At 37.0% G+C, this 14148-nt stretch overlaps 1 protein-coding gene across 1 annotated transcript in view; it reads right to left on the reverse strand.

Moving 5' to 3' along the window:
* LOC128862936 (protein obstructor-E) overlaps positions 1–10171 on the reverse strand; it is a 67388-nt gene extending 57217 nt beyond the window's left edge. Inside the window, exons 1-2 of the mRNA XM_054101776.1 lie at positions 10063–10171; positions 9423–9487 (exon numbers count right to left, since the gene is read on the reverse strand). Of these exons, the coding sequence (XP_053957751.1) occupies positions 9423–9462 (40 nt within the window). The 5' untranslated portion in view covers positions 9463–9487; positions 10063–10171. The remainder of the gene's footprint in view (positions 1–9422; positions 9488–10062) is intronic.
* Positions 10172–14148: the final 3977 nt, after the last annotated feature.

A 14148-nucleotide genomic window follows, 5' to 3' on the forward strand; every position in this document is an offset into this window, starting at 1 on the left:
AATACTGTTTTGGAGCACGCAAATGTCTGCCCTGCTTTCACATTCAAAATTCCATACACGCATCGGCAGGTTGTGGCCAATCTACAGACTAATGAATATGTACGTGTCTAGCACTACATGCATATATGTATGTGTGTCCATGCGTCCACATGTTGTGTCTTATTCGTATTATGAGTTTTTTCCTCAGTTAGTCTGCTGGTGCATTCAAAAATACATTTGCAAGTAGCTGCCGAAAAAGTGAAAAATATTGATTCAACTCGACTTGGCATTCGAGGTCGTTTGCCTTGATTTTACTAGCTGCGTAATTTGCAAAATAGGTCAATGGAAAATCGTAATTGACGGAGATATGAAAAGAAGGAATTTCTTAAGTGTATCATTATTTGTATGTAATATTCATCGCATCTTCGTCTGCGTAAGTCAAGTATATACAGACTGCGGTGTGAGAAACTTTATCAAATGCCTTCGAGAAGTCAGTGTAATCACAATCGACTTGAAAACCTTTAGCAAAAGTTGAAAAAGAATATTCATAAAAGGCAGCTAGGATGGAAATTGTAGACCTACCTGTGACAAATCCATGCAGTTTATATACCGCATGGGCAAGGTGAGCGATTCCAAGTGCATATATTCCGAATCGCCGAGCGATGACGCTGAACACATGTTTTTTAGCTGTGACAGATGGCTTGCGGAAAAAGATGCTCTGAAGAAGCAGATTGGCGACATCGCATCGAGCAACATAATCAGCAAAATGCTCGATCTAGAGGACAGCTGGAACGCGGTAAAGATATACATCGAGAAAAAAAGATAGACCTCGACACAGTGGAACAAAGCGAAGCCGCATAGATAGAAACACAAGAAGACAAGCTGACTACAAATACGGTGGGCCCAGAAGGTGTATGAATAGAATTGGTCCTGTATGGATGACATTCTGAGCCTTCCCAAAGTAATGAAGAAAGTAGTCCCGGGAAGTGTGTCTCCCCAGAAGGAGAGGAGGGATTGTTTTATGCGCCAGACCACTCGACGCAGTAGATGACGGTCGCTGTAAGTGCGAAGGCATTTTTAACCCTACCACACCCACCAACAAAACAAAAAACAAATCCATACTGATTTGGCCAAATTATACTTTTAGTCATAAAGTACAGGTTTTTTTTATAATTCCTTCGCAAAGCTTGGATATAGTAGAAAACTACGAGATCGACCCATAATTATGTTAGATAGCTCTTAGCTAAGTTTGAACTGTGTTTTCCGTTTCAACCTTCAAAAGACACACAGTGGTAACATGAGAGTAAAAACCAGTTAATTTGAGTGTGATTGAATGTTGAATTTTGCTGCTTTATTTTTTTATTTGCTCTTTTATTAAAGAAATTTTTAAGTTCCGATGAATTTGGGTATTCGTCAAGTACCACGGAGCGTTTAGCAGGTTGCGTAGAGTCATGAACAGAAAACGTTGCAGAATTTCAAAGTTTGAATTTGATAATATGCCCCACAGTTTAATTCCAAAAGGCCAGATTGGTTTCAGCGCAGTTTTGTAAAGGATACGCTTGTTGACCTTTAAGCGGGAGAGATTTACGATTAAGAGCCAATACATGTTTCGAAATTTTAATGTTGGGGCTTTCCTATTCGCAAATTTATGCGTTTTGCATTACAAATTAAAAAAAATTATTTATTCATTTACTTTTATTTCTTGATAAATTATATTGTATGTGTAGATCATATTCCCAAATGAAAATAAAAAACAATTTATGAAAAACATCATAATGCATATTATATCGCTCCTACTTGGAGCATAGGGCAGAAACAAATGTTCTCCAATGATTTCTGACAGCCGCTATGTATCTGAGTTGGTTCCAGGTGGCGGTAGAAGGACTCTCGTGGGAGATTGTGTTCATTTGCTACTAAATTTCGTTTTTGAATATCTTTTTTATTGAATAAAAAAACTTATTTTGGGATTTCCGTTCATTTGGATCTTTACCTCCATTGCTTGGCTACAGCTGTCTAGTTCACAAGTGACTTACAACGCCCAATTATAAACCTTCCGATAGGGCGATTAATTTTGCGCCATCTAGTATATGTAGAGATTTAAAGATATACACCTACATTTTGATTCTGTTGAGTTGTTACAAATAATCGTTGCGAGAACACAGTTCAAAAGTTTCAAATTTGATTGATAGAAAGAAGTGATAATCTTGATTTTGCGGTACCAAGACCTTCGTTTAAGTCACAAATTGAGTCTTATTTTTTATCAATTTAACCGTCTATTTAATTTAGTTTTTGGGTTATTGTTAAGTAATCTTGTAGATCAAGTCAGTAATATTTGTTACCATTGACTTAAATAAAGAGATAAAGAAATATGGGAACAAGTTTCCGTCCTCGTAAAAGAGGTGTCGCTGCTGATACTATTTTAGGGTCGCTCTACTATAATACTGGTGATTTGAAGGAGTATATGCGAGGTCTCGATTGCAGTAGTTCACATTCGTTTGAAACGTGTCGTAAATTGATCTATATTTACGGTAATCACGCTACATCACATACAACTTGGTTCCAACCTTTCCAAAGTGGCACCGCAGGGATACCCAACTACAACAATTATTGGATGAAGACGCATGTCGAACCCTTAATAAATGTCTAAAGAGTTGAATATTGACAGATCAATATGATAACGAAATAACGAAAAAGTTGGAGCCCGCCAGGTGAACCAGGTCCATCGACAGTGAAAAAAAATTCATGCTTCACAGTTTATGTTGTACATTTGGTGGGATCGGAGTTCTGACACCATCCCTGGCGATCGTTACCAACGCAGCCAATGCGTTTGAATCGAGCTATCCAAGAAAAGCGGCCGGAATTGGACGGTAAATATGGCAAACTAATTTTGAAGCATGACAACGCCAGGCCGTACGTTGCTACATCGGTCCATAAATATTTGGAGGGGCTAAAGTGGTAAATCAGCCCTTATTGGAGAGCGGTTCACTTCTTACGAGAGCATCGCAAACTGGCTCAATGGATCAAGTCAAAATAACTCGAATTTTTCGTCAGAGGAATCCATATGCTGCCTGAAAGATGGAGTGGAGTTGTTGTTGATGTTTTATTCAATTGTTTAAATAATTCGTAACTTAGGCTAAGAAAGGACGGAAACTTATTCCCATACTCAATATTATATTGGTTATTTTGCAGAATAAACTTTATTTGTAGAATAGATTATTGAAATAAAAAAACATAGAAGAAGGGGAAACTGTACAAAATATGGAGGTACTATAGTTTTTTCGTGGCTGATAAATTATTTCCCAACGAAATATCGAAGATTTATTTGCTTAGGAGTTCTATGATTCCATGAAAAAAAATAGTAATAATTTTCTTAATTTTTTTTACAGATAAATTGATCTGACCCTATCAATTTTGGATGTCTTTGCCTCAGAGTATAACAAAATTTCAATTAGCACCTTCAACATTACACACTTGGTGAATTTCATCAGCTGCTTGAAGCGGTTAACACAATGTAATTAGCCACCATTTGGTCATCATCTTCCAATCCAAAGCCTCTTCTTCCTTTTCTTCCTTTTCCTTGTTCGATTTTCCCTACCTCTGCTTTTCCTCTGTCTAGCAACGCAATAGACGAATTTGATTCTTTTTACAAGTAGGCGCTAGCTTTGGCAGTCACTTACCCTAATCTACCTTTCTATATCAAATTATATAACACATTTATGCAAATTTGACTAATTATCTCTTTAGTTAGTTGCATAATTAAGCAAACAAATAAATGCGGCAATAGATCAAATATGTACGAATGAATTTCTCATTATTTACGCGCAGTCACCAATGGACATAAAATAATATTGATAATGTGTGGATATATAGCGAGCTAACGAATGAACTCCGAAGAAATACAAACCGCAATAACCACAAACAAAATAAAGCAAACTTGAAATAAATAGCAACCAACAACATTTTGCTTTGACAACCGCTAAGGCAATGCGAGCTTACAACAAAACAAAAATCACTTTCACTTTTAAGGTCATTCCTTGCTCAACGACACCCAAGACGCGATGTATGTTTCCCCTTGGTGACGATAGCCGACAGCATCAGGTTTCATAACAAACCAAACGATGCCATAAATACTGGTTTCAGCTACTCATACGTTGGAGCAGAGCAACCGACGGCACATAGCGCGTTGACAGTCAGTTGAGGATAAATGAAGATATCAATACGCGTTCGCACAAGCACATACAGGTACGAGTACAATAGAGCAGCGAAGGAGCGCAAAAGTGGTAAGACTGGATATGAATGAGAGACATGATTTATATGAGACTTTGATGGCTTAAGTATTGAAGCTTGCGCTGTTGCGAGGAGAATGACTGAATCTGTCTTTTCAGACAGCTGCCCTCACTACTTACTGACTCGTACATATGTACAATGGCAGTTAAGTTGACAATGTGGCGAGATAAGTAAAAATGAATGGCCAACCACCGCTGAAGTGTTTTCGTCACCACTAAAGCCACGGCCTACTTTAGAAAAGAAAATGTCATAACAATAACAAATGATGAGCTTAATAATAGTCATATACAGCAAATATGTGTATGTATGTAAGTATGTATGTATGTATTTATATGATCACTACTTTAGCAACACTTTTGAAGAGACAAGCAGCCTATGACTATTTGTCAACTCAGGTTGTTTATTTTGTGGTTTTCACGAACTGTGTTGTGGTGGTAACCAAGTGTCGGCACATCATCACTCAGCAGCTTACATATTTTTTTATGTATTACATACTTACATACATCCAATTAATTATGAAGACGTTATTGGGTATTAATTTGTTGCTTTTTATTTGCTTATGTGCCTAATTTGATACCAAATTAATGTGTAGATATTGACGTCGATCATCACTAATGTATGAAAATTTATGGACAGATTGATTGACAAACTTTACGGCCGCGGCCTTTTATGCAACAGACAGAACTGGAAATGTGTAAGCGGCTATATTACAAAAAATATGTAAAGATTGGCAGGTAGAGTGGTTGCGCAAAAGATATTGCTAGACCGCGAGACAGTAGATTAGGTTAGGTTAAATGGTGGGCATTTCTTGAAAAACAATTTCGAACTGGTATTCTTAGAAGCTTGTCTAGGCTAGCAATTGTGAAAAGAATTTAAAATAAGAGGAGGAATTCTAGAGCAAACCTTGGAATCACGAGTCAAAAGCTTGAATTTGCTATTCTGATAAGCATTTCTGGTTGGAAGTGAGGCCGCCTTCCTATTAAATAATAACGAATTTATAATTTGACAACTTTATACTGTTTCTCCATATCAAAAAATGTGTTTTATGTAAAAGAAAATGCACAATACCACCAATACGAAAAAATTGTTAAGCATCAATGCATTTCCTGGGGCATTTCAAATCTTAATTTTTTATTTTACTGAAATTAAATGGGTTATAAAATTACGTACTGAAAAGTTTTCTATAATAAAAATTCTGCTTAAAAAGTAGGAAATTGTGATGGGATTTCTCTGAATTTCGTTCAAAGTTTCGAACTTTTGCCAAGGCACATTTATTAAAGGTGGTGGCACTAGACCAACAAAAATGTTCTGTACGTTTGATTGTCACGGCAAAGTATTGGAAAAGTAGAAAACAAACAATTAATTCGCCTTGTTTTATTCTGTGCTGACAGCCACATGAACACAGCGAGAGAAAACAAACAAATCTGCTGATTTACCAACATCAACTTGAGAGTTCATTAAAACCTAGAAGCTCCCATGCCATTGATGCTTGAAAAAGCGGATGATCGCTGCAACAAAAACCTTGTGCTGTATATCAAAAGGAGTAGGCAAAATCCTCTCTCAAACAACAAATTTACAAAAATACACAAAAATTTACAAAATTACACTTTTAAGCCTTTATCCATAGCCATTGCTAATCTGGTGCTCAGAACCATCGACAATGAGGACGTCCGACAAGGCGACTCATAAAGTGGTGGACAGAAAGGTTGGTTAGGCCAATGGGTTGCAATGAGAAAATTCATTCCTGTATGGGCGATCATTGTTATGTCTAAGAAATTTATCCTTGCCCTATTGCAACATACGAGGTGTGTTCAAAAAGTATCGCGAATTTTGAATTTTCGCAGGTTACGTATATTCGAATTTCGATTTTTTTTGTGGCGATATGTTGGTACTTATGTCTCTCACTCATGCCGATGAGTTCGATCATTTTGAATGTTCAGTTAATCGTTGACAGCTGCTTTGCTTGCACGTGTTTCGGCTCATCTTCGATTTTTACGTATTCAAAAATATGCATTAAAGAACCTGTATCAAATTTTGTGTGGAAAACGAAATTAAGTGCGCGGATGCACTCCGAATGTTGACTCAGTGCGGTGCCATAAGGAGGAGCTACTTTGGACCAAAGCAGCGGGGGTGCAAAATGTTCTCAGAAGGCCGAGAAGATGTGAACGACGAAAAGCGCGCCGGACGCCCGAGCATTTCAACAACAGACGAAAAAATTGATGAAGTGAAGAAAATGGTATTGGCTAATTGTCGAATCGCCGTTAGAGAAGTTGTTGAGGACCTAGACATATCGATAGGCTATTACCATTCGATTTTTTCAATGATTTGGGCATGAGATGGGTCGCCACAAAATTCGTACCAAAACTGCTCAATTTCGACTAAAAGCAGCATCGCATGAACATCGCTAATGAGATGTTGAACTCTGTTCGCGACGACTCAAATTTGCTCCAGAGGGTCATAATTGGTGACAAATCGTGGGTTTATGGTTTGGCGTGGAAACCAAAGCTCAATCATCTCAATGGAAGCTGCCGCACGAACCAAGACCGAAAAAAGCGTGCCAAGTTCGGTCGAATGTAAAAGTTTTGCTTACCATTTTCTTCAATTGCAGGGGCGTTGTGCACCATGAGTTCTTGCCACAGGATAAAATATAATATTACCTGCGGGTTATGCGCAATTTGAGGGCACTAATGAGGGAACAGCCAGCGTATTCCCCATATCTGGCCCTCTGTGCCTTTTCTTGTTCCCGAAACTGAAAAGGCTCATGAAAGGATGACGCTATGCTACGATTGACGAGATAAAGGCATCGAAGGAGGAGCTGAATAAGATAAAAAAATGATTTTTTGAAGTGCTTCGAAGATTGGAAAAAACGTTGGCACAAGTGCATAATATCTCTTTGAAGGGGACAAAATAGATATTAATGAATAAATAAATAATTTTTTAAAAAACACAAAATTCGCTATACTTTTTGAACACATCTCGTATCTTTAAACCGCACTGAACTTTCGAGCGAATTTTGTCAGTCCATTTCGACAAAACTGGGCTTAGACTTTCCAGACTAGCAACTGGATGGATACTTCTTTTCTTTCTAATGATCTTGTGCCCCGTCAGGAGCGTTAAAGCACATAAGCTTCCCATATGGGCATATGAGAACACAAAAATTGTTTTCGCTCGCGAACTCAAAGTCTGGGCAAATGTGGTCCGGTGCCCTGTAGAGAGAAAGCTGAAGCCTCAAAAATTAAGATGAATCGTCAAGTAGTGAAAGAGAGTTGTTGGAAAAAATGGCAGAGTCGGTGGAGCGATTCGCCGAACGGACGTTGGACCTATCACTTGATTCCTTCTGTACGAAGTTGGTTAGTCAGATGGCGTGGGGATGTGGATTTTGACCTTACCCAAATATTGACTAGGCGCGGTTGCTTCAAATTGTATTTACATAAATTCGGACTGAAGACGACCCATATTGCACCTTCTGTGCAAATGACGTTATTCTAGACGCAGAGCATTATTTGCTTGTCTGTTTGTAGTTTGAAACTAAAAGAGTTGACTTAATAAATAAGGTGGGGAAACCCATTAAGGTTAAGAACCTGGTTGATATTATGCTTGCGTTTAAAGAAAACTGGTCCACTGTTGGCAATTTATCAAATAAAATCATCACAAAGCTACGTTGTGCGGAACATCTTCGCAAATTTTTATAGAAAGGCTCCACTTCCACGAAGCAATACCTAACGGTAGTTTCACGGTCAAAAAGACACGGAGCTAGGGTGGGTTTTTAGTGCACTGAGCCAAAAAACAAGTCCCACAATGGGCGACTCAATGCTTTGAGATCCTCCGCAAGCTCCTTTTGTTCATTGGGTATTGGTCTGCAGATGTGCAAATTAATTTACCTGCTATTAACAGCTGTCAAAGCCTTTTGCTAGAAAAAACGAAACCCTACTCAAGTATCTGAATGTTTAGAGTCGATTATTCACATGGTATCTCAGATGCCTTCCTCACACGATTGTTTGCTCCCTCATCTCCTGTAACAACGTTATCGCGGAACCCAGTACGGATTGGTATTCTGAGGTCAAAGACATTGTAAGGGTATTCGATATTTTTGAACTTATTTCGAATGAGAGTCTTTATTGCAGTCTTCTTTTCTTCTTATTGATTGGTGCGATAACGGCTTACGCGATCTTGGCCGAGTTTAACAAAGCGCGAAAGACGTTTCTTTCTCATGTTTATCGGTGGCAATTGGACACACCAAGTAAAGCCGAGTCCTTTTCCACTTCATCTTTTCTACGCAGAGGAGGCTTTCCTCTTCCTCTACTACCACCAGCTGGTACCGCATCGAATACTTTCAAAACCGAAGCGTCTATATCCATTCGAACGACATGACCAAGCCAACGAAGTCGCTGAATCTCTATTCGCTGCGCTATGTCTATGGCGCCGTAAAGTTCATACTGCTCATTATTGAAGCCTTTCTATGCTGAGTTTAAGCTAGTAATTTTGGGCATTTAGACTTAATTTAACTGGAGAGTATAGCTGAACGAGCACTTTTAGTGACCCATAGTAACGAAAGAAATCTTCGACAGGAAATATATAGTATGCACTTCTCAGCGTCAGTGGTTCTAAAACTCAAAAGTCAGAGAGTTCATAACCTGTGAGGGAATACAAATGCCCAAATTCGAAATGTGCGCATGAGAATTCTTCCTTAATTTAAAGAAGAGAGCACCAATAATAGAGCAATTAAATATTATTACTATAAACAAAAATTAATAGAATGAAAAGACTAAATTGTTATGCATTTAATTCACTTTTCACTAACATTTTTTTAGAATTTTTAAATATCTTCTTCAATCGCTCTCAAACCGCTTATCCTGCATTTTGACCGACTAACACGCATGCAACAGGCTCATTAGCATAAAATTCCTCATTACTCATTTAAACAGCCACTCACTCCCTCACTCACCCACTCATTAACTCCACTATTTCATATGCTTGCTTACACACACACACATTTCACATACATACACACTGGCTAAATTTAGTTAATTGTCAATGTTAAATAATTCAAATTGCAATTAAAAACTTTTCATAGAGTGGGAGTGTACGTATATGTGTGGGTGTATGTGTGAAATAAAGTATTGAGTTGAGTATGTGTGTACAAAACAAGTACTTACCAACAACAATGGCGAATATGCAAATTTTCAAAAACGCCATTTTAAAATCTACTGCAACACTGGAACTGTAGAAACAATAGAATTTTCATTAAACATTAAAATAAAAAAAAAAATAGAATATGAACCAGTTTTAAGTTTGCTTGAATTTGTAGTTAAATATTATTGTTTTTAGTTTCACTTGAACAAAAAAATAGTTAATTAAAAAAACTGCACAAATTAAATTTAAAATTTTTTTAAAAGTTCATATTTTGTTTTTAATCGAAACGCGATAAACGGCAATTTATTAGTTTAAAAGCAATAAATTTTAGATTTGAACACATTTCTGTTTTAATTGGCACTCAGTTTTTCACATAAATTTACAAGACTTATGTAGCTGCGGCAAATATGTATATGAAGTTGCAAGTTTTAATTAATCATTTTTTTTTTTTTTTTTTTTTTGAATTGTCATTTTGCATGCGTGGCATATTTTTTGCACGTTTTCATTAACACAAAACAAATTTTTTTTGTAAATGTTAATTTTCCACTGCCTTTTTTTCTCAAATTCTATTTTTGTTATTTATTTAATTCTTTGACTTTTTTTCTGCAATTAAACAAAACTTTCTGTTTCTGTTAACATTTCAACGTGGCTTTTTTGCCATACCTGTTACTCGCTTTTTTATATGAATATCTTTTACAACTTATTCACTTTTTTAAAGCCCTAATCCACACTCAGCGATCGCAGACCAGCCACGACTAGGAGCCGTCACCAACTTCTCACCACATTAAATACATGTTTTCAGTGTTGGCCTCACAGTTGTTTGGAAGCGGTTACGAATGTATGTATGCACGAATACACTCACACTTGCACACTTATGGGGTATATTTACAGATATTTGCATTCATACACAAACACAGGCATATACATATTAAAGTACATAGTAACACTAACACTGGGGGGCAAGAGTAAGTACGAATTCTCATGCGGAGGAACTATTGAATGCTTCAAGAAAACCAAGTTGAGGCTTTACATTCAATCTGTTGTGGCGAATTGTTTTCTAATTTCTTTGTAATTACCTCCTCTTACATTTGTTGGTGCCCTACTACCTGAGGAATCCAATTACTTTGCAAACGTTTACATTTTCAGCAAAGGTGAATAGCGGAATATAAATGGCAATTTATTCTAATTTTTATACCCAGCGTAGTACTGCTGTGCTAAGTACTCTAGTATAAGTTCTTAGTTCGCTTATTATTTCTTTGTATGTATGTCTTTAGCGGCTACCGTAGCCGAATAAATTGATGCGCGACTACTATTCGGTAACGCCCGAGCTCTAAACTCCGGTCATGAAACACCAATGATAGAAAAAGTTTTTCTAATAGCAGTTGCTCCTTGGCAGGCAATGGTAAACTCAGAACCATGAAAAAACTTCTCATAAAATAAAATCCATCTGCCTTATGGAGGCGGCATAAAGCTGTAGGCCCTCGCTTTATCGAAAAACAGAAGACGCAAATCGCAAATAGAACGAGTAGCTCGGATGTGTATTATGGTATAAGTTGCTGTATTGTTGCTGTATAACCGGTAGTTTCAAAAATTATCTTAAGATCACTATTTTCTTTTAAAAAATTATACAATATTAAAAAAAGAAATACGATAATTTGAAAATTGATATATTAGTATTATAAGAGAGGCTACTTTTGAGAGGCAACTTCACTTCTTATTTTGGGGGAATGGAACAAAAACGAGGGTGTTTTATTTAATGAATATTTAAGTGAAGACGCGCTAGAGAGTAATAAAGTCTGCTCAGCAATATTCCTTGACGTTGCCCAGGCATTTGATAAAGTATGGCTCGAAGGACTACTTTGTAAATTAAAAGCCCTTCTTCCGTTGCAGTTCACTGACATTTTGGAATCGTATATAACAATTAGGTACTTTAGAGTAAAGCAAAATCAGGCGTATTCGGAAATAAAACAAATATTGGCCGGAGTACCACAAGGCAGCATACTCGGCCCAGTACGTACCTACTCTATACCGCAGACCTGCCAGTACCGAAAATGTGCAAAGTAGCTACATTCGCTGACGATACATGCATTTAGCTGTTGGATCAACTGAAAACGAATCCATCCAGAAACTGCAGAAGTCCACTGACGAAGTAGTCACATGGACTGAAAATTGGAACATAAAGCTAAATGAAACCAAATCAGTTGACGTGAATTTTACTAATAAAAAAATTATCTACAAACCAGTTCATATTTTGTCAGCAATAGTGCCAAATGCTAATAGTGCAAAGTATCTAGGCTCAAGTGGAAGGAGCACGTGCAAATCAAAGCTGCTGAGCTGAATCTAAAGACGCAAAAACTCCAATGGCTAATTGGCAGAAACTCTGAGCTATCAACTCAAAATGAACTCCTCATTTACAACCAAGTGCTAAAGCCGGTGTGGACCTATGGTCTCCATTATGGGGATGTACTGCAAAGACCAACATCGACATTATACAGCGCCTCCAAAATAGAGTAATCAGGGGAATCGTTAAAGCTCCCTGGTAAGTGCGTAATGAAGATCTGCACAAGGATTTAAATTTAAAAACCGTCTCAGACACAGCCAATCTCTGTGCTGTTAAGCATGCTGAAAAGTTAAAAAAAACACATTAACGCAGAAGCTTCCGTACTAAGCGATGAAGCAACTGTAAAAAGGAGATTAAAAATTAAAGAAACCTCAAGACTTAGTTGTCAATATTGCTTAAGCTACACTTCAAATTGTGAAATGAAAATTACTTATTAGTTTTATATTAGGTGTAATCTTTATGGAATGTAAATAAAAATGTTTAACATTTCAATAAAAAAAAAAAATAAAAAAAAATTTAAGTGAAAGATCTGAAACTCGAAATGATATATTTTTAGACGAGAAGACCTTATACAGAAAAATAAAAAACGGCCGTAAGTATTTGTATGTGACATATCAGCGATAGTCTCTGGAATTAGTTTTCAAACTTGTAACATTAAATATTTAAATTGTTAAAGTGAAAGGTAGATAAAGGGATTGCTAACACGGACAAATGCAGGAAATGTAGAGAGGATGTTGAGGAAACTTTATAACACCTTTTGTGCGTCTGTCCGTCATTATTAAAAACGCGTTTAAAATGCCTGGGAGCCCATTGTCTGAGGGTCTGGAGGACGTCTCAAAAGCGGTTCTCCCTGCGCTGCTTTGATTCGCCAAAAGCACTGACATCCCACATGATGTCTACTTTAGGTATTCATTCATCACATTGTAGCCGAAAGTGTTCAAGAAAACCCAGGTTTGTCCATTCCTCGTCGTTCTTCTGAATTAGGCACTCCACAAACGTCATTACACCGTATTTTGCACAAAGATTTGGGTCTTAACGCTTATAAAGTCCCGTTAACACAAGAACTCAAGCCGGCCGATCATCAACAACGTCGTGTCTTTGCTGATTGGGCCGTATAAATGCATGAAAATGATCCGGAATTCCATCGAAAAATCATCTTGAGTGATGAGGCCCATTTCCACCTTGGTGGCTTCGTCAACAAGCAAAATTGTCGGATCTGGGGCTTAGAAAATCCAAGATATCTGACGTTTTAGCCGATTTGTAGCGGTAAGTATTCTTTGATCAATTTCAACCCCTATATTGTTTTTATTATATGTAGATTTTGACACGCATTTGAATTCCTGAAAAATTTCGAAAATGTAAGGACCAATTCCAAGACGTTTGTTCTGCACCCATTGTACTTGTGGTGACGACTCCATTGCCTTCGTCTTGTCTGCATTAAGTGATAATCGCATTATTCTTGCCGCTTTATGAATATTTATGAAAGCTTCTTTAAGGTCATCAAGGAATGTCGCTATAATGTCCAAATTATCAAATAGTTCCGTCTGTGGTTACGCTAGCGTCCCTTATTACTTTTTTTAAGGGCGAGATTAAGCAGCAGGCAAAGGTCATCGCCTTGTCTGAGTCTATTTCTTGATATGAATTCCTATGACAGCGTATTTCCAATTTTGACGATTGGTCTAAAACTTTCCAGTGTTAGTGTTAATTTTGTTAGTCGAATACGATTGTGTGGGATTCGAAATTCGTCCATAGCAGCGACGGAGTGGGTTCGTATAATACAAATAAAATTAATGCTAATAATAAAAATGAAATCAAGGTTAAAGTTACTATACTAGTTTTACTATAACGGTTATCTTTCGCTAATCAATGGCAAAGTTTTGAAAGTATTTTTGCTAGGAATAAACTGGCCATAAAAACACAACTGGGTTACGCTAACGGAATAATACTGTAGATCCCCTCTTTTTAGTACCATGAACGAAGAAAGAAAAGAAGCCTGGTCTAAATAGCTTGTAAAGACAGAACGATTGCATGTCAAATGACATGTCGAAATTTTTTCTGAAAATTGGTTTATATGTAGGCAGTGTTAATTGAAATGCCTAGGTAGCTAAAAAAATTTAATTCTTTTGAGATTAATTCAACGTCGAGAATTCTGGTATAGATTTCTTTAACCTCTTCAGGGACAAATTTTTTAAAGTGAAAAAACGTTAATTTTATTTTTCATTTTATTATGAGTTATTCAGCTTACATTTATAACAATTCAGTAAGATAAGAAAAAAATAGAAAGTAGTAGTTTTTACAAAAAAAAATAATATCCACATATGTATGTTGCCATTTAGCGTAGAGTTCACCTATGAATGGAACGATTTCTAAAAACCTAAACGTAAACATACGTGCCGATGTCCCTGAAG

The sequence above is a fragment of the Anastrepha ludens genome, chromosome 5 (genome assembly GCF_028408465.1).
Source record: "Anastrepha ludens isolate Willacy chromosome 5, idAnaLude1.1, whole genome shotgun sequence".
NCBI classification, from domain to species: domain Eukaryota; kingdom Metazoa; phylum Arthropoda; class Insecta; order Diptera; family Tephritidae; genus Anastrepha; species Anastrepha ludens.